This window comes from Heloderma suspectum, chromosome 7, assembly GCF_057233095.1.
Source record: "Heloderma suspectum isolate Gila_16-S chromosome 7, 16-S_ref, whole genome shotgun sequence".
Classification (NCBI taxonomy): domain Eukaryota; kingdom Metazoa; phylum Chordata; class Lepidosauria; order Squamata; family Helodermatidae; genus Heloderma; species Heloderma suspectum.
Genome location: NC_139464.1, coordinates 111,691,812 through 111,718,451, shown reverse-complemented (window position 1 = coordinate 111,718,451; position 26,640 = coordinate 111,691,812). Strand labels below are relative to the sequence as shown.

General features: G+C 44.1%; 1 protein-coding gene across 2 annotated transcripts; it reads left to right on the top strand.

The window, feature by feature from the left end:
• The first annotated feature begins 516 nt into the window (after positions 1-516).
• On the top strand, positions 517-26,379 carry SSPN (sarcospan). Of its 2 annotated transcripts, XR_014784579.1 has the most exons (4): positions 517-956; positions 12,819-12,905; positions 20,199-21,210; positions 21,286-22,872. XR_014784579.1 is itself a non-coding variant. In XM_084811841.1 (3 exons), exons 1-3 carry the CDS (start codon positions 651-653, stop codon positions 20,562-20,564), a joined length of 759 nt encoding a protein of 252 aa, XP_084667967.1. In that variant the 5' UTR covers positions 629-650; the 3' UTR covers positions 20,565-26,379. The 2 variants fall into 2 exon arrangements, 1 of the variants encoding a protein (XP_084667967.1); XM_084811841.1 differs by having other exon boundaries at positions 629-956; positions 20,199-26,379.
• The last annotated feature ends 261 nt before the right edge of the window (positions 26,380-26,640 follow it).

Here is a 26,640-nt window from a genome sequence, read left to right as displayed (position 1 = left end):
ACAAGCAAGCACGCATTCTCACGTGCAGCCCTCCCTGGACCAAGCCACCCAGCGCCCCACGCACAAGCAAGCGCGCATTCTCACGTGCAGCCCTCCCTGGACCAAGCCACCCAGCGCCCCACGCACAAGCAAGCGCGCATTCTCACGTGCAGCCCTCCCTCGACCAAGCCACCCAGCGCCCCACGCACAAGCAAGCACGCATTCTCACGTGCAGCCCTCCCTGGACCAAGCCACCCAGCGCCCCACGCACAAGCAAGCGCGCATTCTCACGTGCAGCCCTCCCTGGACCAAGCCACCCAGCGCCCCACGCACAAGCAAGCGCGCATTCTCACGTGCAGCCCCCCCCCCTCGACCAAGCCACCCAGCCCGAAGCCAGGCGATCCGCTCGCGTGTGTTGGCAGTCCGTCGCCCCCCTCGATTCCCCCTCTTCTCTGGGCTATATGTGGCGCTTGGAAGCCTCTGACGATCCGCTCCAAATGTTTTCCATATTTGTTCAGCCTTTTCGATTCGAATACCAGAAACAAGTCAGCCAGCGGCACAAAGGCAGCCTTCGGGTGGGGGCGATTAAAAAGGAAAGCGGGGGGGGGGGAGAAGCCGCCCCCCCCAAAAAACACGCCCATCGGCACACACACACAAAGTAGTTCATCAACATGGGAAAAGAGGAGAAAGCTCAGACCAACCCGTCCCTTAATAACCAGGCAGGGAGAGCTGGAGAAGAGAAAAGCAGCGAGCCCGCCAAGGAGCAAGGAGCAGCGATGCAAACGCAGCAAGCCGGCGGAGACCCCAAGGCGGCCCAGGAAGAGGAAGCCCACACGTGCTGTGGCTGCCGTTTCCCGTTGCTGGTCGCCTTGTTGCAGCTGGCTTTAGGCGCCTCTGCGGCAGTGCTGGGCTTCGCTATGGCAGGCGTCAGCGTTTCCCTGCTAGTCAGAGACACTCCATATTGGGCTGGCATAATTGTAAGCATACCGAGCCTGTTTCTTCCCTTCGAAGCGCCTTTGGCAACAGGAATGCCACAACTTGCATGCAGTGCTGCGCTTCGGACTAACCAGCTGCATGCTCTGCTGCACTCTTTATTATTCTTGAGCTAAGCTAACTCTTCTTTTTCTAAGAAAACAACGCGAAGAATGCCCTGCAGTGATTTTTTTTTTTTTTTTTTTACAAAAATGTCTGTTCTATACATGTTCAAGGAAAACTGCTATTGAAATGGAAATCTCTATATCAAGCATCATAGAAGCCTGGTGGGGGGATTTGCTATGTGCCTGATTATATTTATATATATATATATATATATATATATATATATTTCTGCCAACCTAGCAGTTCGAAAGCAAGAAATTGCAAGTAGATAAATAGGTACCGCCTCGGTGGGAAAGGTAACAGCGTTCCGTGCACCTGGGTGTTCAGTCATGCCGGCCACATGACCACGGAAGCGTCTTCAGACAGCGCTGGCTCTTCGGCTTAGAAACGGAGATGAGCACCGCACCCTAGAGTCGGACACGACTGGTTGGGGACACCTTTACCTTTTTATATATATATATATATATATATATGTATACACACACACACATAACCGTACCTATCCAGGTTGCCAAGCAAGTATTTATGGCTAAAAGTTTTGGGAAATGATGTATTTCCGACCACGTGGGGAAATGAATAAATGTTCCTGTAGCTTCCACACTGTGAGAAGTTAAAAAATAAGGCTGTAATTTAACCTGCTCTTATTTTTCTCCTCTTCCCCACTCCTTTTTTCTCCTTTTTTCGCCACAGCCGGTGTAGCACTTTGGCTCTCACGGAGCTGAAGGGTTAGATTTGAAATTCAAATACATGAGTTTCTCAGAATGTGTCCCAAGCCAGGCAGAGCCAGGAAATTCAGAGTCACAAGCGGCATGCTATCTTGGCGCCGTGTGGCGTGAGTAGAAGAGAGAGTGGAAGCAGCCAATGAGGCTATTTGTGATCATGTCTAGACACGTGATCCACTTGGGGACAGTATGATTTCAGCAGATGCATGGCATGCTCATGTAGCCTTGGTCGTGCTTGCATCTCAGAGTTGATTAATGGTGACTGAATAGGGAGAGAGGTATGTATGTAGTCCTATCTTGAGCCAATTGTCTATACTATATGCATTTAGTATATGTTGCTAAAACTGTCGTGCACATTTCAAGTGGATATCTGCCAGCATGCAGGGATTCATTCTGAGTATTATGAAGTGATCGTTGGGTTGCCCCACCCTCCATACCCACATTTGTATTTCAAAGAATGGCCCATACATAGGCCACATACTGATGTGTTTATTATATTAGATAGAGACTCATCACATTTGACAGGGAGGGGGGAGGGAGAGACCCAGTCCATTCTCCAGCCTCACACCTTTGCTTCCCCTTCCCTCACTCCCTCCATACTCCCTCCATTGCTTAGGGACTCTTCTTCAGACAGAAGAAGAGAAGGCGCCAGGCCTTGTTTTCCAAAGCTTTGTCCCCAGGCCCCCCATAACTAAGCATGGCTTCCAGGTTCTGAGGAGGATGTAAGAAGGAATGCCTGACAACCATTCACTTCAATGGGAGAAAATACAGGCATGCCCTCTGGGACACCATTAAAGTGGGTGCTAAATGTGTCCCTGTTGTTCCCAGTGCTGCTTCTCCAGTGTGAGATTACAGCCTGTGCTTTACCCCGTTGAACGCAGGGAGAGAAACCACCTGATAACCACCTCTTTTTTCAGGGAAGGGGAATGTGTGCCCCCCCAGATGTTATTGGGGTGCACCTCCCACCATCCTGCACTATTGCGCAGATGGGAGGTGCCATCCAACAACATCTGGAAGGCCACGTGTTTCCCTCCCCTGTCTTATTTGCATAACGTTGATGTCATTTTGGCAGTTTCTTGGTCATGCTAGAGTGTGGCAGAATATGTATATATAAGCTTTACGTTACACTTTATATATATATATTTTTTCCCTTACTCCAGGGAGCTCACGGTGACATGCATGGTCTCCCTCCCCCCATTTTAGCCTCACAACAATCCTGTGAGGTAGACTAGGATGACGAAAAGTATTGCCCAAAGTCAGTGAACTACCTGTCTGAGTGGGAATGTGAACGCAGGTCTCCCTAAGTCAAGCTGAGCACGCTCCACTACATCTGGTGATCTGATTGATATCGCTGGGAATACATACTGAATCAGTGTCCTCGTCTTTGACCTTTTTCACATGGGAGGGGCTGTAGCTCAGTGGTAGAGCACATGCATTGCATGCAAAAGGTCCTTGGTTCAATCCTGGTATCTCCTGGTAGGGCTGAAAGACATATATCTAAAAACACAGGAGAACCGTGGTTACTCACTGTAGATGATACTGAGCTAGGTGCACCAAGTGTAATAAGTGCTTTGGGGCACAATCGTATTCATGTTTAGACAGAAAAAGTCCTACAACTCCCAGCATCCCCTAGCAGCCATGCTGGCTGGGGCATGCTGGGAGCTGTAGGACTTTTTTTCTGTCTAAACATGAATAGGATTTCCTCTTTGGTGAAAACACACACACCAGTCTTTTGTTTCGTAGTTTAAATTAAAAACTTTTGATCAGGTGGGAATAGGATTATACCCAATTAATACCCAAATTCAAGGCTATTTCACACTTGCATGTTCATCACTTGATTCTTTGAAATGTGATGATTCACAGCTGAGTGTGTCAACTGCCTACTGAAAAGCGTTTTGACTGAGGTGCCATGAGGTTGCATGATTGTCACATTTATATCTCATCTTTCCCCCAAGAAGTTCAAGGTAGTATGCATGGTTCTCCCCAACGTTTCATCCTTACAACCACCCTGTGAGGTAGGCTAGGTTGAGAAGTAGTAAGTGACCTAAGTTCACCAGTGAACTTCATTGCTTAGTGGGGATTGAAACCCAGGTCTCCTGGGTCCTAGTCCAGCTTTCCCCCAACCTGATGTTCTCCAGGTGTTTTGGACTACAACTCCCAGCATTCCGACCACTACCCATGCTGGCGGGGACTGATGGGAATTGAGGACCAAAACAGCTGGAGCACCCCAGGTTGGGGTAGGCTATCCTAGTTCAACATTCTAACCACTACACCACAATGGCTTTCCAATATGAAAGTTCTTTCTGTTGTGTTCTCTGGTGGCTCATCATTTCCACATTGAAGTAGTCACTTGGTGCCACAGGTATGAGGATGACAAGATTGGCCCAGGATCAGAGCAGTGAAGCTCAGAGAGCCCATATCCAAAACAGTAAGGATGGGGCAGATAAATGCTAGCAAAAGCTCCACCTCCGCTCAAGCTAATTGCTTCTATGCATCATAACAGCCCCAAAAGATATCATGTCAGTTCAACCTTGATTTGATTTCATGCCGTGTTAGGGTGGTCCTAAAGTGCTGCTTCTTGCAATTCCCAAACAGTGCGTTTGCACCAAGCAGAGAGCCCTGGAAACAGTGATCTGTTTTTCACAGGGCATCTCACTGTTCATGGCACGGACTATACTGGTTCCTGACTGGTGTACGTCAGCCATGTGGACTAGCATGGGCCAAAGGAACCCACATACCAGCTACGGGGAATGGAAATGATCTCTGCAATTAAGGCATCTTTGGACCCAAAATCTCTTTAGGCACATTTGACATCCAAAACTTGGGTTAAAAATAAATAAGTCATGCATTGTGTGGAAAACTCCCTTAAAGCAATAGATTAAAGAACAACTGCTTCAAAACGATTAAAAGTATGCATGCATGGTATTTGGCATGATGCTTACAAAGGCTTATCTGAAATGCATGCACCGGGATATTTCCAGTAGTACATCAAAAGGGAAGCTTGCAGTTGAGGCCAGCCCCCTGTGGCAGTAATTCCAAATGGCACTGCACTCCCCAGTACTGCCCTAAACTGATGTCTGTATGTTGTACCAGGAATGCTGGTACTAACATTTTTATCTGTGTGTGTGTGTGTGTGTGGCAGATCAATACTTCCTCCTCGTAACCGTATCCCCAAAGCAAAAACCCTAGAGTTAAATTCACAGCCAAATCTCCACACTTGCAATTCCACAGTTATCGCTGCTACATTACATTACAGGCTCGCCAAGCAACAAGACCCCCCCACACACACCCAAAAGCCCCCTACAAAAATGCTCAGGGGTACCATTTTGGGAGGGGGGAACAGTCACCCCACCCTCTTCTTTCATGGGTTACTAGGCAAACACACTTTGGAGAGAAAAACGTGTGTGGGGGCAAGATTTGAGTGGAAAACAGCTGGGAAAAATGTGTCCGGCCTTCCCCAAGGTTTCTCCACCTTAAATTCCTGCATGCACACAATCCAGTCACTCACTGTGGGGGCTTAGATACACACATTTGCATGTAATGTGTAGTTAGCGGCTCAGACCACATGATCATTCCTCTGGACAACACTGACTCCAAGGGTAGTAGGTGTTTCCCCAATATATTTCCTACTCCCTCAGCTTTCAGTCAAAGTGCACTAGGCTTTTCCGATGGTGCCACCCCACTTGTGGAACGCTGTCCTCAGAGAGGCTGGAACAGCACCCACATTATAGTCTTTTCTGCACCAGGTGAAGATCTTTATATTTTCCCCAGCGTTTACCCAGTAATCCTAAAATCTTTTAATCTTTTTAGCTCTGCTGTATTCATAATGTACTTAGGCTGGTTTTCCTTATTTTACCCATTATATTTTATAGCTGTATTTTTATGGCTTTAAGTTTTTAATTATTAAGAGCCCAGAGAATGCTAGTTATTGGGTGGTATATCAACGTTGAAAAAAATCAATAAAGAGCAGAGTTAAATCCTTGCTCCCCTAGTAATAGCCTTTGCCACCTCTTTGCTTCCCAGTCTTAGGGCATAATCCTATGCATGTTTAGACAGAAAGAAATTCCTACAACACCCAGTATTCCCAGCCAAAATTATATGAGGTTTTTTTTTTGTCTAATCATGCATAGGATTGTGCCCTTAGTTTTTCTGGGGCAGCTCTATCTCTGGCCAGCTTGCTGGTTTTGAACATCCAGACTGGCTGTTGTTGCGAACAATTGGATCTATGTACCAAGTACACATGCCAAAGGTGCAAATCTCTCTGTGGGGCTGTTCACATGACACAAAAGCCCACTGTGTATTATTGGTCTGTTTCAGGATTATGCAAGGATTGTTTAACCCTTGCATAACCCATCCTCGCAGGTTTGCATGACACGACAACCTGCGAGTGGGGGTTGCATATGCAATGTGGTGCTACTGAGCACCGTGGTGGGGTATCCGAACCCAAATATATGCGTGCGTTTTTAAAAAGGGGGTGTCTGTCTGACCTGCCATATTAATTTTGGACTCTGGATGTTCTGAGGTATTAAAGAACAGTGAACAAAACTAATGCTCTGAAAATGCATCGACATATCTGCTCAGAAGTAAGCCCCTTTGAGTTCAGTGGGACTTACTCCCAGGTGAGCATGTATACTGGACTTTCAGCCCAATCTTATACACACTTACCTGGGAGTACATTCCATTGAACCCAGTGGGGCTTACTTCTGCCTGGTCATGTATAGGATTGCACTTTTAACCTTGAGTATATCCAAGACTGGGTTTTTGTACCTTTCTGACAATCTTGCCCTCTATCTCTGCAACCTCTCGCATGTCTCCTTCCCCAGTTGAACTCTAATATACTCCAACTGGCCATCTTTTCAAATACCCGTCCCTGGTAAATCACTGCCTTACTTTTGCTCCTGTTTTTGCCGTGGGTAAAGTGTGTGTATGTATATGTGTTGTTACTGTGCACACATGCACTAGAACTGGTTTCATCCCCTTCCCTCAAGCCTAATCTTTGTGTGTTTATGGGCTAGTGGCATTCCAGTCTCCAGCCGTATATGTGATTACCCTGCTTGCACACATGCGTACCCTGGAACTACGAGACAGCAGAAGAGAACCAAAATACTGGCAACACCTTGTGTGCTTATCTCAAAGTACCCCTCTTAATTTTACTAACCAACTTCTAAATAGATAAGATCAACGCACAGACTGAGCACTGTTACACATTGGCCGGGGGCGGGTGGGGCGGGGCATTGGGAATGGATATAATATGTCTGGCTCCCAAAAATGGGATGTTTGTATTCCAGTCTGTGCTTCTTTTCTAGAGCAGTCTGTGATTCTTTCTGGCATTCGCTTATTAAGACAGAAATGAGCAATGGTTCCTTTCTTGGCAATGTAGCAGAACAGAGAGACGTGGTGTAAAATACCAGCAAGTGCTTGTTTTAGCAACATCCCACTCAAGTGCACTTCCTCCCCCCCGCCCCGCCAGTGTTTGACTAACATTCCACTTTGCCAGCCACAGAACTCTGAAACTCAAGACCATTTCAGTGACTTTGGCTAGAGATGATAGACTCTCATCCTTGTGAATCCCTATTGGGATTACCTCAGGGGTGACTTTGTCCCCATGGCTGCTGCTAACATGCTATGACAGAAGAGTGAAGGCAGAGTGCTAATGTGCTAAATAGAGTCTGATTTATTGAAAAGATCTTTGCTTTATTATGCTGAAAATCAAGTGCTTTAGTCCATTAGAATGAAGGAAGGAGAATTTAGCCGGTGAACCAGCGAGAGCAAAATGTTCTCAGCATGCAAAAAATGGAACTGGAATTCATTATTCTCTCTCTCTCTCTCTCTCTCTCTCTCAGTAAAACGTAACATACTGTAATATGATTCAAAAATTCAAGAATAAATCTATGAACTAATTTATGGTTTAACAATCTCATGCCTTCTAGGTCATAAATAAGTCAGTTCCAGAGTAGGGACATAGACAAAGGAATCTAGGGTGTTGCTGTTAAAAATACACACTACACAACTTCCCAAATAGATGTCAGAATAAATGCAGCAATTAGAATAAATTTCCTCAATTTTCCCACTTTATTTTACTGACAAAATCTGGGTATTCACAATGAGAATTTTTCTCACTGAGGTGGTAAGGGAGCCTGTGTTTGAGCTACTGCAGGTGTGGGTTTGCATGGCTGAATGCTTCTCCATCCCGCAAAATAGAAGAAAACTCCCTGCACAAACCGCATAGGTATGTCAGAGGCTAGAATCCTTTCCCCTGACATTTAGGACCGTTGAGACATAATGCCAACCCGGGGGTCCCCAATTTTGGGGGTTTGGTGGGCACATTTGGGATTTTGAGGAAGTGTCATGGGCACTCTCACAAAATGTCTGCCATGGGGTGTGTAGCTGATCACAAAATGCCTATTTCCCCTAAGGCAAACTGGTGAGATTAAAGAGAAGTAACTTTCTGAAGAACCTAAGTACAGGGCAGAGGTTGGGTCCTAGCTCCAAAATACAAAACTATCCAAAACTGCTCCAACATCCATTTCAAAGAAGGCAAACTGATGAGGCTCAGAGATAAATAACTTGGCCAAGGACCTGCACGCAAGGCAGAGGTGGGGTCTGATCCCCAAGTCATATATTAGCCCCATATAATATATTAATATATTACCATATATTAGGTAAACTGGTGATTCTCAGAAAATCACAAACACGTGCACACAGGCAAAACATGCATGATGCCAAAACAGCCACCCATTATGTTTATTTTCTAAGAATGTCTCTGGCACTTGGAGGCATTCTTGGAAAGGAATATGGCGCTGGAGGCCAGGGCTTTGCCATGCCGCCTCCTCCCCCTCTCTGGGCCTCTGATCCTTGTTTGCCAGAAACCATATTTTGCCAGTTCACCCAAGCAAACTATAATTGTGCTTGCCTGTGAAGCACAATCAAACTCCGATTTGCGAACTGGGTTTGCAAGCAAGCAGAAACTATAGCTTGCCATTCGGATGGACAGGCGAACTATGGTTTGCTGTAAATACAGCTCAGGAGTTGCACGCGAGGGGAACAACGAAGTGGGGGATGTAGCATTTGAGCGTGACTCTCCCCAGAGCTTGTTCATAGAAAGCCAAACTATGTATGGTTTGGCATTATGAACAGGCCTTTTAAGTCCTATGTGCAAGGAATGTTTTCCTATAGGTGGGTATTCAAGCATGTGAGCCCCCACTGGTAGTCCAAAGTGGTTCAGCCCAGACACAGGCATACCACCCCTGTGAGAAGTAGGTCCAAGAGGTGGGTAAAGAATGCGTAGTCCTTTCTCCAACCTAATTAAAAACCCACGTACAGCGCAAGCCAATTCATGTTTGCACAAAAGTAAGTCCTGCTGTGTTCAATGGTGTTTACTTCCCAGTAACTGTACATTGGATCGCACCGACATACATTTTCGAATTGCTAGACTTCTAGCAGAGACTGACCATACTTTCTAAGCATTAGGCCTACTCTTTACAACAATGCCTCTAGGCCTACCTAGGGTGGCCACCTACGAATCACCAGAAGAGAGGACAGTGATTCGCATAACATTTGCATATGCCAATTTACATGTATGTACATTTAGAAATAATTTATTTAGAAATAACTATTGTAATTTAAATAGAAATATGGTACATCTCACCATACTGGGGAAGACGGACCAGGTGAACTACTTGTTCAGGTGCTGTTGATGGACAATAGTACTTAATGTTATTTTTCTTTAAACCGGACTTGGACTGGACACCTCTTCAAATATAGGGTGCCTTCCAACAGAGAACTGTCCTCTGTAAAAAAGGACACCTGGCCACTATCTCCTGGGACCAATGCTCTGGGCTTTCAGATGCCAGGTTTCAAATCTTGGGCTTTTACTACTTGAGCTGCTGCGCTTACGGTACTGCTTTGCTGTGCCTATTTGGTTCAGCTATTTTGTAGACCACTATTTTTATTTTAGTACATTGTTGGTTGGTTGGTTTGCTATGGCAATTTAGATTTTACTGTACTGTTGGGAGCCCCCTTGGAAACTGCAAGTTGAAAGACAAGCCTGATTTTAAATACTCCTGTCAGCGAAATCAGACAGTGGGTGGCCACAGCCCTGCAGTTTCCACAAGGACAGATTGTGTCGATGTCACGTGTCTGTGGTAGATCAGTGGGCACGCTCCCCTGCCTCTCCGCGCATAGGACTTGGATGCCATGGCCCTCTGTGAACTAGCTCAGAGTATTTTCAGTCTGTTATATCTATAGTGCAGCTCTTCAGCTACTTCTGTTGCTATCTAAGGCTTATTTATCATTTGACTGTAGCTAGATATGATCTCATTTGAAGACTGGAGCATTATGAGAATGTTAATTGAATTAAAAGCGTCATGGAGATGGTAAAGAACAAGGACACAGAGGATTAAACCAGGAAAACAGTGGCTCTCTAAGGGCCTGGGAAGGACAGACCCTAAAGGACCCTCACCATTAATGGTATTTTTCCCTTGACAGCATGTCAGCTTCTCCTGTCAACTATATATAAAGACAAATAAATGGGAGGACCAGAGTATAAATGCACGTGACAGAAAAAGAGAGTAAAGAACATACTGGTGTGTTCTGTAGCTCTGTTCTCAGGCAAACTAATTTCCTGAAATGACATGAAATGAAACCTTTCATGGCCAAGAGATCTGTTTTTAACCACTGAGGTCCTGATGAGAAATCCATAGCTGGACTCGGATAAACTGTCCTGTTCAACTAAACTTATACTCCCAAGAAAATAATAGGACGGATGATGATGTTTTGAAGGGGAACATTCAGATAGGATTCAACATGATTCCAGTGGCCGTTTACAAGTGATCGGTTTTCAGAGACTGCAGTCCTAAGCACACTTCCCCGGGGGTAAGCCGCATTGAACTTCAGGGGACTTACTACTGAGGAAGTAGGCTTAGAATTACACTGCACAGCTACAATCCTAAGCACACATACCAGGGAGTAAAGCCCCACTGAAGTCAGTGTGACTTCCTTTCAAGTAGATATCCACAGGATTGGGCTGTTAAGGGTGATAAGATAGAGCCATCTTTGTGCATGGTACAGACACTCCTTTCTTTGTCTTTATCATAGCCTTGGTCCTAGTACTTCAGTACTAGGTCCTAGTACTTCACAAACCTGTGACCACAGCCCCAAATTCAGTGGGAATTGCTGGCAACTAGCCAAGTCTAACAACTGGTAGCCTGAGATATGGATGTACATCCCTATTCACATTAGAAAATGCATCCAGCCAGTTCAGTAGGGCTGATATTAATGACATGATGCAGATAGTGAGGTGAATCAACATTTCAATTGGCCATGCTGGCAGAAGGGCTGCTTATGTTAGGTGAGTGGCTGCCAGGTACAGAGCCTACTCAGTGGTGGCACTCTGCCTGTGGAATAGTCTCCCCAGAGAGGCTCGCCTGGTGCCTTTGTTATGATTTTTTCTGCAGCAGGTGAAGACCTTATTCATACTGGCCTGTTAAGCGGTGTTTTTAAAATCTGGGGGCTGCCCTCACAGGGGATTTGCTGAGAACCGGGAGCATTTCAAGGTAATTGGCGGCAGATGACATTGTGGCCAATATGCAGCCACCCCAGAAATTTCCGGTGGAAAAGCCAGATTTTCTGAGACTACTTTTACTCCAGTTTATTTCTCTAATTAGGGTTCTCCATGCTTCTGGTGCTGTGTGCCCTATTCTCCTCATTTATTTCAGCATGATAGCCCTGCTGAGTGGTGTGTCTTTCACCTGGCCATGACCTCACTGAGCCTTTCCAGGCTTCAGAATCACCCCGCACTCCCATCTCATCAGTAATTCCTCAGTGATGATGCAATTCTCTGATGTGTGATGTTTACATTACTTCGCTTCTCCATCATTGTGTTAAATCACATCTCCAGTATTGTGTAAAGTCGCTTCTTTGATGTTATGTAAAGTTGCTTCTTTGATCTGGTGAGGTCTCGGGAGCCTGTCATTGCAAGCAGAGAGAAAGTACCCAGAAAAAGAGAAAGGGGTGTGGGCGTGTGGAGGTGCGTGGGTAAGCAATAACTCCGCAACAGTTTGCTGGAATGGGGCGAAATTGGTGTGGTGGGATGCTCTCATAGGGAGCCTTCAGATGCTGCACTCAAGAACCAGGGATTTTGGCTTCTCAAGGCAAAAGAGTGGACATGGGGAAAAATGGGGTGGGAGCAATAACTCCACAGCAGATTGCTGGAATGTGGCCAAATTGGGGGGGAGGGGAGATACTCCCAGGAGGAGCCTTCAGATGCTACACTCAGGAACTGGGGGTTTTGGCTTCTCGATGCAAAAATACACACATTAGGGAACAAGGGAGAAAGGAATAACTCTGCGGCAGTTTGCTGGAATGCGGTGAAATTGCGGGGAGGGATGCTCTCCATTCATAATAATGTAGTAGTAGCAGGGAGCCTGGACACGGGCTAGGAAACAAGCCTCTCTCATTGGTTGAGCAGCCCCTGCAAGTTTGATGATGTTCAGTTCTACTCCCCACCCCCCACCCCACCCAGAGGTATGTTCCTTTCAAGCACTGTGTGACCCCTGAAATCTGGATTTTAAAGGTATGGCACACTCAGCTTATCTTGCTTCGTGTATCCCTGATGGACCAAAGCTGATTCCATGAAAATCTGGATAATACTCCAATGTGCTTCTCATTCCGTTGTCATGAAGCTCCCCCCCCCAACTCTTGATTTGTACTTTAATGTATATTTAGGCTGCTATATCAGTTTTAAATTGGTTTTATTTTTGCTGGTGAAAATACGTTTGTTTTGCAATTCTTTGTGCTTAGATATTCTATTTTCATTTGTACTTTATTCTTTTTTTGTGAGCCACCCAGAGAACATATGTTATAGGGCAGCCCGTATAACTCAAGTTAAGAAATGATATAATAAATATACTCATTGGGTACCTGACATTTTGTATTGGAAGTGATATGTTTTGGGTTGACACTGCCTGCCCACCCCCCATTTCTCAAAATTTAATTTCTGTTTCACTTTACCTTTTCTAGGTCTGCGTGGTAGCCATACTGGGATTAGTAATGCTTTGTGTTTCTTATCAACCCGATGAGAAGACCTGCATGCAGTTTGTCATCAAGGTACTTGGCTTCATTTTGTTTTTCTCCCCCTAGCATTGTTTTTAACCTCAGACATCTCAAAAGCCAGAGGAGTGATTTCCAGAGATCAGAGTGTGTGGGCTTGAGTGCCTTACATTGCCCTTTGCCATATTGTCCCATGACTAACAAAAGCAGAACAAAATTTTTAAGTAGGCAAATATGTGCAGACGTGGTACACAGATCGAAGAATTCAGCTTCTTGCAGAGGTTCACACGTTTTAACTGGACTGCATAGCCAACCACTGACTGTTACTAGCCAGTGAGGCTCTGTTTCCTTATTTCCTGCTTGGTGGAAGCAAAATGTGTGTCCCTTGTGTACCTGCTGCTCAGTGAGGTGTTGTTGTTTGTTTTTTTACAAGGGAGGAGTGGTAGATGGTGTTTTTGTTTGTAGCAAGCCCCCTTCTCCCTTCAACCCATGACACTGAGCCGGCTGCAATCCTAGATGACACAAAGCCTGGCACCATTTTGAAAGAGGGACCCTCTGCTTCTCGGTGATCCTGGTGGCTTTTTAAAAATGGGTCGCTCCTGCGGAACAGTACACTGGAGGCTTTCCCTGCCTGATATTACAATTGAATTTCTGGCCGCCACTCCCAACGTTGTGGGCTATATTTGCGGAAGCTGGGGCTTTTGGGCTCAGAGTGCCAGTTACTTTGGCAGCAAAATTGTTGTTTGTTTGAAGATACACACAGTCCTCTCTTGACAGCATGTACGCCATACCAAAGTTAGGTATGCTTCAGGTATAGATTAGGATTTTGCTTCATGTCTTGATTTTCATTTAGGTTTTTCAGCGGGGAAACCAAAAGGAAAACATGCTTGAGAAATCATTCACAGTACAACGCAGCCCATTCTCTTCTCCTTTCTGTTTATCTTGCAATTGCCAAGCTGTGCTTATCTCAAGCTGTGAAAAATAGCAAATCCGAACTCCTCTGCTTTGACATTTGTGCAGTTTGGAATTGTGTCTGGGTCTGTCATGTGACTCATCTGCTGCTGGGATCTCAGGGTTGCCTGTGCTCCTTCCTAAATTGCTTTGATCCCCCAACCCCATTCTCCTCATTTTGACATGTGGGAAACGGCCTGCCCCTCTGGGCTCTGAAAGCACACACTAAACATTAACAGGGTAATAGTTCTTGCCCAAAAGCTCACATGATTGTCTGTGTCTTGAAGGAGTGCCTTAAAGGCTGTTTGAAAGTGGTTGATGACCTAAATTTTGCATGCTAGAAGCATGTTTTTTGTACAACTATCAAGACATAAGAACGTAAGGAGAGCCCTGCTGGATCAGGCCAAAGGCCTATGTAATCCAGCATCCAGTTTTCTGCAATGGCCAACCAGCTGTCCCTGGGAAGCCCACAAGCAGAACATGATCGCAGTAGCCATCTCCTGACATTGTTCTCCAGTGACTGATATTAAGTAGAATACGGCCTCTGAAACGTGAGCCTCTATAGAGACATCTTGACTAATAGCCATTGACAGACTTATCTTCCATAAAGAAGATTAGCATTGCTAGGCACTTAAAAGATTCGGGGACAGGCCCATAGGATTCAAATCTGAATAAGATTTGCATATACTGATTTATATCTCTATATGCTAATTTAGAAATAATTGCTAGGATTTATTTAAATTTCACAGAAGGCAAAATCAACCAATTAATTTCTCATTCAAATCACCTCAAATAAAATAATTCTTCCATTAATTAGCATTCTGCCCCAGATCATCCCAACTCCGTAGTTACCCTTTAATTAAAATTAATTTTCAATAATTTGAAAAAGATGCAAAAAAGGGAGTGGTAGGTCTCTCCCCCTTTCTCCCCCCCCCCATATACTCACACACTTAAAAATGCAACTTTTGCACCAAAATGGAAAATTTGACAAGAGTGCTGACCCTAAAGCAAGCCAAGGGCAAACGAGGGGGTCACCCCTAATTAATTTCCCAATGCCCACCCAAGATTCCTTCCTAATCTTATTCATTGCCCCCTTCCCCTACCCCGCCCTCCAGCCCTCCCTCCTCCCACCACCCAATTCCCACCCAGATCCTGCTCCAAAATGTAATGAATTCCTCTTCAATTAATTACCCTATTCATCAGTTGTCATTGCCAGCAAAACATGTGTAAGATGCCATTCACAGCCTAACTAATGTGCCTCTTTCCCCCTCCTCTTCTCCTTTCTGTTTATCTAGTAATCTCCAGACAGCCCCCTGCATGTCAGTTAAGCTGGGGGGGGGACTTCCATTGGCACCAGTGAACATTTAGGGCTCTGGGGAATAGAATACCTGTCTTTAGTTTAGATGAGGTGGCCAAGGATCTTTTCCCTCTTTGTTTAAACATGATGCCCATATAGGTCCAACACAGGTCCCTTATTTTTACATGACTGGTGTGATGTTTATACCTGTCAAGAAGTGGATCCAACTCAGAAGGGTCTAGAATATTTTCTCTAGGACTGGCCTTTTAACTTAGGTGCCAAGTGCATGAGGTTGAATGTGGGTAACAAAGCTCCTCCTCTCCTCCTCTTCCTCTTACATAAAGGAACAAATAAATAGTCCTGAACTATGGTAGCATAGCCCCTAACTCTAGACTACAGCCTGCGAACTCTCAGTAATTATGATTCATAATAGTCAGGGCCATCTCAAGAAATTTTGTTGCCTGAAGTAAAGGGCAACATGGTATGCCCTCCCATTCCATGTTTAGAAGAAGCCAGCTGGACTGGCAGTTGGATGTTATTTCAGCACTGGTGACAGAACAGCATCCTCCATCCTGAGGGCAGCAGGCTAGCATAAGGGGCACAGAATAGGTCATCACACACACACACACACACACACACACACACACACACCCTCTCTGTCCTCCAACACTCTGTAGCTGCTCCCTGCTCCGCCCGCATCTGCTGTCTGAACCAGCTGACTTACTCTGCCTCATAGTAGGGATGCTTCTGATAATAGTCCATAATAGCTTAGGTTGATATGGAACTTTGTGCAATTGCATCAGGTTAGAGGGAGATGGGGCATACTATTGCACCGCAAGAGAACTGCTAGTGCTAATGAATTAAATAATTAAAACCTCCTTTGAGGTCACAGTTCCAGACACAGAGGAGGCTGTCAGCTCCTTCTGTATGAACTGCTACTATTCCGGCCTTCTCTTCTTCTAATGGCCTCCACTGGGTGATGGATAATTCTGTTGTAGCTCTGTTTTTGGTGGGGATGGGGGAGCGGATGTGACTGGATCATTCAGTTACTTGCGATGCAAACATGCACCAGGATTACCTCAGAGAAGCTAGGCCCAGAGCAGTGACACACATAGTAGAGAATGGGCTTCACTGGGGCCACTGTCATTGTTACTCTTGCGTACTGTCAGGTGCGAGACTGAAGCTTGCCTCCATTTTTAATTCAGAACGAAATTTCTCCTCCCGATTCAGGGCTGGCCAAAGATATTGTGCTGCCTGAAGTGAAAGATAAGATGGTTCCCACCTACATTCCATGCATAGAAGCCAATCAGACCAGCCGTTGAATCCCTAGTGGTGATGGGACAGTGTCCTTCACCATATTTGAGCACGGCAGGTTACCTTAGAGGATGCAGAGGAGGCTGCCGGCACACAATGCTCTGGCCTCCAACATCTTCCTGTTGCTTACCACCGCTGCTCATTTGCCACCGGAAGCAGCAGCCTCACTGCCTGATGGTAGGACTGGCCCAGGCCTCAGTTACCAGGACCATGGGAAACTCCATCCTAATATGAATCCATAATAACGCAATTAAACGTCACAATGTGTGTAATTTATGCCAACATAAGAGAGCAAGGCTTTGAGCAACTACATCAACTTGAACGCACAGTTAGCAAGTGTGTTTTAAGACATTTGTTTCAAGAATTTGTCAGATATGTTTCTTTCCCCTTGGGGTGCAACTAGAAAGGGTTAACCCCTTCCCCCAGTTCTGCAGTCTCAACCCAAATATTCTCCACCCCTCACAACAGCAGTTTCCATTTATAAAATCTGCAGGCAATCCAGTCAAAGATCTTCTGATATTTTGTCCAGTTTGGTTCTTAAGTTGTCAGCTGCTCCTCTTCCTATGCATATTTTTAAAAAAGGGGGAAAAAGCATCTGTCCTCATTCTTCAACTGCAGCTTTATTACTAAAAGTACAGAATTCAGTTAAAATTGCCCCTCCCCCATTTTTTGGTTTGTTTGTTTTAACTTTCACAATATACTCATCTGATTTCAACAGAGTCTGCAAAATAAAATCCTTGGCATTTTAAGTTAGTTTGAGGGCAGAATATATGCAATTGCTTCAAATACCATCAATAAACCTGGCTATTTTTTCCCCCGAACTGAGTCACAAACAGGAAGATTGATTCATACAGTAGATGGAAGAAAAATATACCTGGCCTATGGATTTTATCACGATGCACACACTTGGAACATCAAGGTCACAAAACTGCTTTTGTATTTATAGTTGGTTCATGCTGTGACCGCAAAAAAGAGAAATCTTTATTTAAAAAAACACATTCTCAACCATGTCATGTTGCTGATGGATATATAAGAAGTTGAAAAAGAAACGAGAGCGATACAGACTAGAGAGAATTTCTTCACCTTCTCTCATAATACTGAAAAGTGGGGTCATCCAGTGAGATTGCTTGACAGTAGATTCATGACAGACAAAAGAAAGCAGGTTTTTTTTCATACAATGCGTAATTCACTTATGGGATTTGCTGCCACTAACTTAAATGGCTTTTAAAAAAGACATAGACAACTTTTTTTACATCAGCAGCCATTAGTCATAATAGCTACATAGAACCATCCTATTCAGACTCAGAGGCTGTATACATCTGAATAGTAAATACTGGGGACAAAAAATGGAGAGGGTTATTGCCTGTATGTCTTGCTTGTACTCATCCTGGTAGAACCCAGCAGTTGAAAAGAAGATGCTAACAATATTGATGGATCTTTGGTCTTATCTGGCAGGGCTGTCATTACATTCTTAAATGCAGAAATAGAAACAATACGCCACGTTTTAGCTAATTGAAAGGTAGAGTTTATGTTATATAGACACAAATAGTAATGTTGATGCAATCCAGATTAGAAAAGTCCAGTCAATTAATACATTAAATATCTGGTATTATTGGACTTTTGAGGTTTCAGTGAAGAAGGCAACATGGAGATTTGAGTGACTACGAGGTGGGGCAGGGCAAGCAGTGTTCAGCAAAGTCCAGTGGCCCACTCTTGAATACATTAAGAACATAACAAGGTCCATCTAGTTCAGTATTGTGTGATGTGATGTAATGTATAAATAGCCCCCTTATCGCTCACTGATTACAACATAATGCATCTCAGGTTACATGAAACCCACACTGCTGTGTTCAAACAATCTGGCTCATCCATGTTTGTCCATGTGCATAAATAAGTCAACACATCATGTGTACATTGTTGTTTTAGGGATCCTAGTTTTATCAACTGTGGGTTGGTTTTTCTGTGATTTCACAAACCAGTTAAACGATTTAATGCTTACTGCTGAGTAAGCTTAGCAGTCATGGGACAAGAGGAAGGGTTCTCTCATGGACCATAAATGGGAATGAATGGACAGTTCTCACAATGGAGGGGTATAAGAAGTGGGGTCCTCCAAGGATCTGTATTGGGACAGGTGCTTTTAAACTCATTAATAAATTATCTGAAATTAAGGGTGAGCAGTGAGGTGGCCAAGTTTGCGGATGAGATCAAATTATTAATGGTGGTAAAAACAACAAGCGATTGCAAAGAACTCCAAAATGATCTCTCCAAACATGGTGTGAAGAAAATGGATAGAAAGAAGTTTTTCTCCATCTCTCACAATACTAGAACCTGGAGTCATCCAACGGACCTGAATGGTGGGAAATTCAGAACAGACACAATCAAAGTGCATCTTCACACAGTGCAAAATTTGCTAAACTATGGAATTTGCTACCAGTAAATGATGATGACTACCAGCTTAGAGTACTTTAAAAGGGGATTAGACAAACTCATGGAGGATAAAGATTTCAACAGCTACTAGTCATAAGGACTATAAAATACCTCTAGGATCAGGGGTAGCCGCATGCCACTCAGGACCAGTTGCTGGGCAACAACAGCAGGAGAGGGCCATTGCCATAGGCCTCAGGTGGGCCACTGTGGGAAACACAGCTTTGGTTTGGTCCAGCACAGCTGTCCTTATGTTCTTATGTCCCAAGCTTGGGACAACTTGGTGGGTAATGATAGCAATTAGCTAACATTTAAATAGCACGTGTAATGGCTCAAGGGGAGCATCTGGCTGGCAAGTGTCGGAAACAGAATGTTGATCTGAAAATATAAGAAAATGCTTCCAATCTCCTCCTTGCAGCCGTGTCAGAGAAGGAAAGGGAGCGGAGAGTGTACAAGCTTGCGGCTCATTCAGCATAACACTGCCATACTTTAGCGTTACATCCAAATGGAGCCTCAGACTTGAAATGTACTAGCCATCGCACATTATCTTGAGTGCTTCTATTATAAATGAAGTGTTGTAGTACCACTCGAGGTAGTGCTGCCCTCTCTCTTCATGATATGCCTTTTCAGCTTGCATAAGGGTGCTTCCCTTCCAGACAAGGTTTTTATCATGCCATGACCCTGCCTCATTCATGGAATTTTAAAGGGGGTTCAGACATCATCACGCTCCACTCTTAACCCTCCCATGTTTTCCCACTGCTTCTTCCGTCTTTTTTCTTAGCGCAGAAAATCAGTTAAGGAGAAAATGACGGAATAACTGCACAATGCCTCCACATTGGTAGTGCTGAGAGCCCTCTGTCTAGAAGCACCCTAAGGTCACCTAGCTCATGGTTCACATCATTAGCTTACATTAGTTCCACTGCACTGGCATTATTAAGTCCCCAGAGTCATCCCACTTTAAAGATTTGTCCCCTTGAAATTCTGTGTTTCAGAAGTGTGAATTTTTTTTAGCCCCTTTGATTCAAGGTTGGTTCACTACATGCATGTTCCTTGTTCATTTATTGCAGCATTACGTGGTGTCTTGCCTCTGTGGATGAGCCAGACAAAATGTGGGAATATCCAAATTCTTTGAGATGCACTGGTGAATCCTGACAGTCACTAATCGTGATTGGCAGCATTCACTGGTGTTCGCCCAAACAGTTGGGAAATTGACATCTATTTTCAGACCTTCACAGAAGTCATCCAAGACTGTCAGTATTTACATACAGATGTAACCATCCCCAAATTTTGTGCATTCACTATAACTATAACGCAGACACTGTTGGCTGTAGTCCTAAAAAATGTTCATTGTGTTTTCTTTCCAGGTTGCATACTTCCTGCTGAGCGCTCTGAGTCTGATTGTCTGTGTTTTGGCCGTGGCTTTTGCTGCCTACCGTTATTCGCAGATCACGCAGTTTACCTGCGAAACCGTCCTCGAGACCTGTCAGTGTAAACTGGACACAGTGGATCCCCTCAGCAGAACCTTCATGTACCAGAACGTTTCTGACTGTACCGACATCACCGGTACTTTCAACATTTACTTGCTGATCCAGATAGTGCTTAACCTCCTTGCAGCCATTGTGGGTTTTGCAGCATGTTTTGTGATGTGGAAAGACAGATACCAGGTCTTTTATGTGGGCATCCGGTTATACGCATTAACTACTGGTGGAGTTCAGCAACAGAAAGTATAGGGGCTTAATGAGGGGCAGGTATTAAGACAAGCAATAGAATATCACCATATCTCACCACCAAACGAATGACTGTTTATAAAACTGGGGATGGGAGAGAGATAGGAACACATGCTCAATGAATATATTGGTTCAGATAAATTAAGAGAAACATATTATGGGCAATTTCTATGATAACTATTCCCAGGCCTTTTGCCACATCCCAAGATGCACCATAGAGTTAAGGAGACTCGCACCTGTACCTCTTGTTGGATCAGGAACTGCGGGCATTATTTGAATGTGTGTTGGGGACACGCACTGAAATCTGGGTGCCATTTATCTGTATTGCATTGCTTTCATGGCCCACTTTCACTCTGGTGCAACTAGTCCTGGCTAAATGCCCTTTTAAAGTGAACTAGACCTCGATTGGGTTGATTATGTTTAAGCCCATTGCATTTACCTCTAGGTAGCAGTAGCTCAATTGGGTGTGTGGCCTACTTCTAGTGTAACGTGGGGACCAAGGGCAACAACTCTGGATTAAATGCAAAAAAGGGAAGCCCCATGTACAAACACCACAGCAGTTAATGGTGAAAATTCCATTGGTTTAATCAGATCTGGATTGTATTCTAACTCCTACTGAAATCAATAAGACTCAGAACATAACCTTAGGGTGCAATCCTATGGATGTTCAGACAGAAAAAAGTCTTACAACTTGTAGGACTTCTTTCTGTCTAAACATCCATAGGATTGTGCCCTTAAAATGTTCAAACATACCGATAAGGCTTAAGCACACTTACGTTGTCTCTCGGTTGCACCTTTCATCTCTGATTTTCCCTCTAAACCCTCAATAATGTTAGTAAATTACATAACCATACATTTTATTTCTTAAGAAAGAGATAAATATGACATTTAAGAATTTTGTAAAACAAAACATAGCAGATGACATTATATACCTTCTTTCTGAGTAGTCAGTTTCTTCCAAAAGTTCTTCTATGAGAACATTTAAAAAAAATCCACACAACTTGCTAGTTTTATAATATAAGGCTATTTACAGTGGGGAAACCTTTGTAGGGTTTAAAAAAATCCCATGCACACACAACAGCAAATACTTTAATTGACTTAAATTGAATCAACAATGGACTCTAATTGGTTTTGTTAATTATGCTGGCATCTCTATCGGTTTTATACTAGTTTAGCCATCATGGCTTCTAGGAATCCTAGGAAATGTAGCTTGGTGAGCACGCTAAGAATTCTTCATTAGAGATCCCAAGTACTCTTTGCAGAATTACAGGTCCCAGTATTTCCTGGGGAGAGGAAGTTTAGATAGCCCCTAAATTGAGTGTTATCTGGATACTAATGAAAAATACCACGTAGCTGAAAAAAATATGCAACTGAAAGAAGGTGAGGAGAACGGCCATTTATTTGCTGGAAATTTAGCTTTTGTAGAAGTACAGAAAGCAATAATACAGAAAGCAATAAGAATCAATAAGAATCTATAGACTTTAGAGAATACCAGGGGATCTATATGGTTTGCCTAATATAAGAAGAACCCTGCTGGATCAGACCAAAGGCCTAACTAGTTCAACACAGTGAACTGTGTTTCCCACAGTGGCCCACCAGATGCCCATGGGAAGCCCACAAGCAGGACAAGAGGGCAATAGTGCACTACTATTGTTTCCCAGAGACTGATCTACAGAGACATGCTTCCTCTGATCCTGGAGGTAGCATATAGTCATCATGACTAGTAACCATTCATAGACTTATCCTCCAGGCATGTGTCTAATACCCTAAAATCATCTAAGTTGGCGGTCATCACCACTTCTGGTAGCAAATTCCATAGTCTAACTATGCAGTGTATGAAAGTATTTCCTTTTGTCTGTAGTCTGAACTGAATCTCCCACCATTCAGCTTCATGGGATGACCCTGGGTTCTAGTAATATGAGAAAGGGAGTAGTTTTTCTCCCTATCCACTTTCTCCACACCATGCATAATTTTATACAGCTCGATCATGTTTCCTCCTTACTTGCCTTTTTTCTAAACTAAAACACTGCAAATATTGTAACCTTTCTTTAATCATTTGGTTGCCCTTTTTTGCACCTTTTCCAGCTCTACGCATGTCTTTGATGGAGCCTGATCTGCAACTCAGCTAAGCAGAACTATTTTGGGTTGGCCAGCTCATAAGCTCACCTGGCCAACAATTCTCTCCACATGATGAAGGAGCCGACATGTGTATCTCCTTCACACATACACACACACACACACATACACACACATATCTGTGTTACCCAGGGACTCTGCACATAGGGCAGTGATTTGCACAGTCCTTCCCTCTAAAAAATGTCAGAAAAAGATTTGCAAACCTAGTCTGTGTACACCTATGGGCATACATTGGTGTGTCCAGGTTACATTTTGTCTTATACGCATGGCTAGGGACACTTCCTCCACCACACAGAGAAAACAATTGGCCAAGAGCATGTGTGAACCAACCATAACTTTTAATTTAATGTATACCTCTATTCCAAAAACATTACTGAGAAATACTTGGTTTTAATGGACTTAACATTCTTAATTCTGTTCATCGTGTCTAGATCATGTCTGGTTGTGTTTAGGGATCAAAGTAATAGCGGCATTGAGGTTAGTAGAATTGACATCCTACCAATCCCAAACATTGTCATGTATCATTAACACCATCACATTAATATAACATCAAGGTTGGACCAAGACATTTTGACACCGGAGGTGAAAAAAAAACAAAGGCTTTCTCTCCCCCCGTGGTGCATATCTGGTCCTCCCCCATGGTAGCAAAATCCATATATTGCTGCCGTTGTGGCAAAACATTCTACATGAAATTTCTTTTCCTTGTTCTCTCTCTCCTTCAAAGTCTCCATCACTGTGACAGAGCAAGGAGATACTTTAGAACATCGTATCAGTCTTGTGTATGCAGTATTAGGCTGCATACACAAGAGAATTCCTTGGACTTAGTTGGAGACAAAACAGATTAAAACATATTTACTGCCCTTTAATAGTGTTCAAAATCTGCCACCTGAAACATTTGCCTCATTTAGAGATGGCTACAATGGAGCATAAGGTCATGCTTTTGAGATGTGACGTTGCAGGAGCCATAAGGACAACCTGTCCTAAGTGTGTCAATCTACTTAATTCAGAGTTGCAGATAATGAGACTTACACTGTGATCTTAAACTCCTTCACTTGGAAATAAGTCCTGCTCATGAAAGAGCTTACATCCCAAATAAAAATGCTTAGGATTGCAGGTCACATTAACTTCCAGTTCAAAAGCAATTCTCTTTAACTGTGCTATGGATCAGGTAAACGTCATGCTAGATTTCTGTGTTGGGATACAAGGGCTATTCCAGCATTATTTAGAGATGCACCTCTTAAGACCTGCATTCTAAAACAGGTGCAAATGCTACTTATGAAACGTCAACAGATGTCTGTTTTTACTGTTGAGATGCAGAATCAGCACTGAGTTCTAAAATCCACCTTTCTTGGGAACTTTGGGATAACCTTTCCAAAATGGAAGGGCCCAATTCTGTTCCTCCTCGCAGCCTACTGCTTGTAGGCCTCTCAAGCACTCTTCTAAACAGGCGCCCAAGAAGCATGAAGAAAGTGCCACTCCTTGTTCGGAGGTCCTCTGGTGCTAATATCCTGCGAAGATCCGCTTTTGTAATCATGGCAACAGAACAACAGTAGGTTCGTCTTGTGACGGCAAGCCAAGGTTGTGACCGTCTTGTATAAGCCATAGAACACAGTTTTGCACAACCTTACAGCCACCAACACAAGCCCTGCGCCGTGGGATGAAGGGGAGGTGCTGGGAGAGACTTCTCTCTGTGTTATAGCTGAGGAAGACATCAGCCTCATCGTGTTTGCCAGGGATGCCCACTCCTCCAGACTGTGCCTTCACGTGGCCACCATCTGCGCCTTGCCAGCTCTGTCCAGTGCTGCGTGGGAGGCTCCTTGGCGCTGTGCCGGCACAGCAGAACTACAGTAGAACTTTCGAAACCACGCACAACACTAGCATCTCTCTCCCCGCACCCCACACTTACCGTTGTCTGCCAAATGGTGTGATATTTTCTTGGAGCTTCTTAACATTATGTTTGCCAGTTTCCTCAGAAAAGCTACTGTGCTCTTTGTTCTATATTTAAAACACAGGCTGTCAGCTTCATTCTCCCCCCACCCTGTTTTGAAATGTCTCCGCTCTCAGGCCTGCCCCCATGCTTATGTTTGGAATGTGTTTTTAAATATTAGTAAAGGGTGTGGATGGTGTGGGGGGGGGGGCGGGGTATGCAAGGGAGTCAGTGAGGGACAACTGTTAAGGACTGCTGAAGCATAAAATCTAGAAACCTTCCTAAGGAAAGCGTTGGTTTATGCTCTGTGCTTTTTTGGCTATAATAATATTCACACCCTGTGAGATTACAATGGGCCAAATGCTAAAGTGGAGATTTATTATTGTTATTATTATTTGCTTTAGCCAGCCTTCCCCAACCTGGTGCCCTCCAGATGTGCTGGACTACAACTCCCAACATCCCCCAGTGAGCATGGGTGGCTAGGGGAGGCTGGGAGTTGTAGTCTAACACATTTGGAGGGCACCAAGTTGGGGGAAGGCTGGCTAAAGCAATAATAGCTGTCTCAGCCGCTGGCCTTCCTGTTCTCATGAATTATGGCAGAACTCCTGCCTTCAAGGCGATGGCCTTCACAGTTGTGTTCCTTGGAAAACTTTTCAAAGGCTACAGAATGCAAAGATCAGTAACAGCAACAGCTTGCCCATCACTGCTGATTTCCCCACTTTAGTGGGCACTCAGAGGGGAGTATTGGGTTTGGTTCTAAAATAGAACATACTCCAGAATCTTTTGCAATATGCAGGAAGTTCCATAATAGATATGCAGGAATTGCTTAGTAGGTAAATTGATGGGGAAAGGCTTCCCTGAAGGAAAGCGCTGTTTTGCAGCACTGGTCTTCAGCCAGGCATTTGTGATCCATAATGGGGTTGTGTGACCAGACCTAAAGTAGGTGGAACAGTAGTATTACCATTTTTAAAAGGGGTTTTAAAAATTGTGTTGCTGGCTGCTATTATAACTTCTCCTCAATCTTCCTCTCTCTCACCAGCACCTGTCTGTCCAGGAGAACAAGACAGAGACAAGGTTAGGGTAAAACAAGGGAAATTGTGGTTGAAGAGCACTTCTGCATGTCAGGAAATAACATGCTGGGAATGAGTTGGTTGTTTTCCAGGGCAAATAGCCGCAGAGATGAGGCTTGATTAGCTGGGACCTAAAACTCAGTGGTACAGATAGCACATTCTTCGCATGTTCAATGCCCAGCAGCTCCAGGTAGGTCTGGGAAAGACCCCTGCCTGAAGCCCTGAACAGCTGCAGCCACTGTACGCAATACTGAGTTAGACAGATCATTTGCCCAGCTCCCATGGCTCTGAAATATATAGTATTTGGGGAGGGAACCATCAGGATGTTGTCCCTGCACTACTCTGCCAATAGGTGAAATGGGCCTGCAGTCTGTATTCATTGGCAAGTCTGTGTGATATATACTTATCCGGTGTTTTTTTTGTTTTTTTGGTAAGATTTTTTACAGACTTCTACTTATTACAAATAAGCATTTATTAATCATTAACACCTGCCACACACTACCCAACAGTACACGTTCATCTGAGCAATTTCTTGTATGAGCCATTTATTATCACAAAGTTCTACGGAAACTAATATTGGAATAATTGCAAATGTATACAGATTATAGTGGCTTTTGGGGGGTGGGGGTTTGTGGTGCTGCTCATGTCACTTGGTCAAGAGAGACATTAAATGCTTCTAAAGTTATTTTTAAAGCCAATGTGTGTCGTGCATATTTCAGTTACTAGCACAACCCTTTATTAGCTTAACTGGTACCTGCGTTTTGGAAGAGTTGTTCAAATGGGCTTAAAGTGACTGACCGCATGGACAAAGCATGATATACACAAATACACCCACACAATGTGGAATCTTGCTGGTTTTAGTGAACTCTCTTTGCCTTCTTCAGATTTTCTTGGCTGTTTTGCCTGGGCAGAAGGCTCCTGGATCACTTCAGGATATCGATTCAGG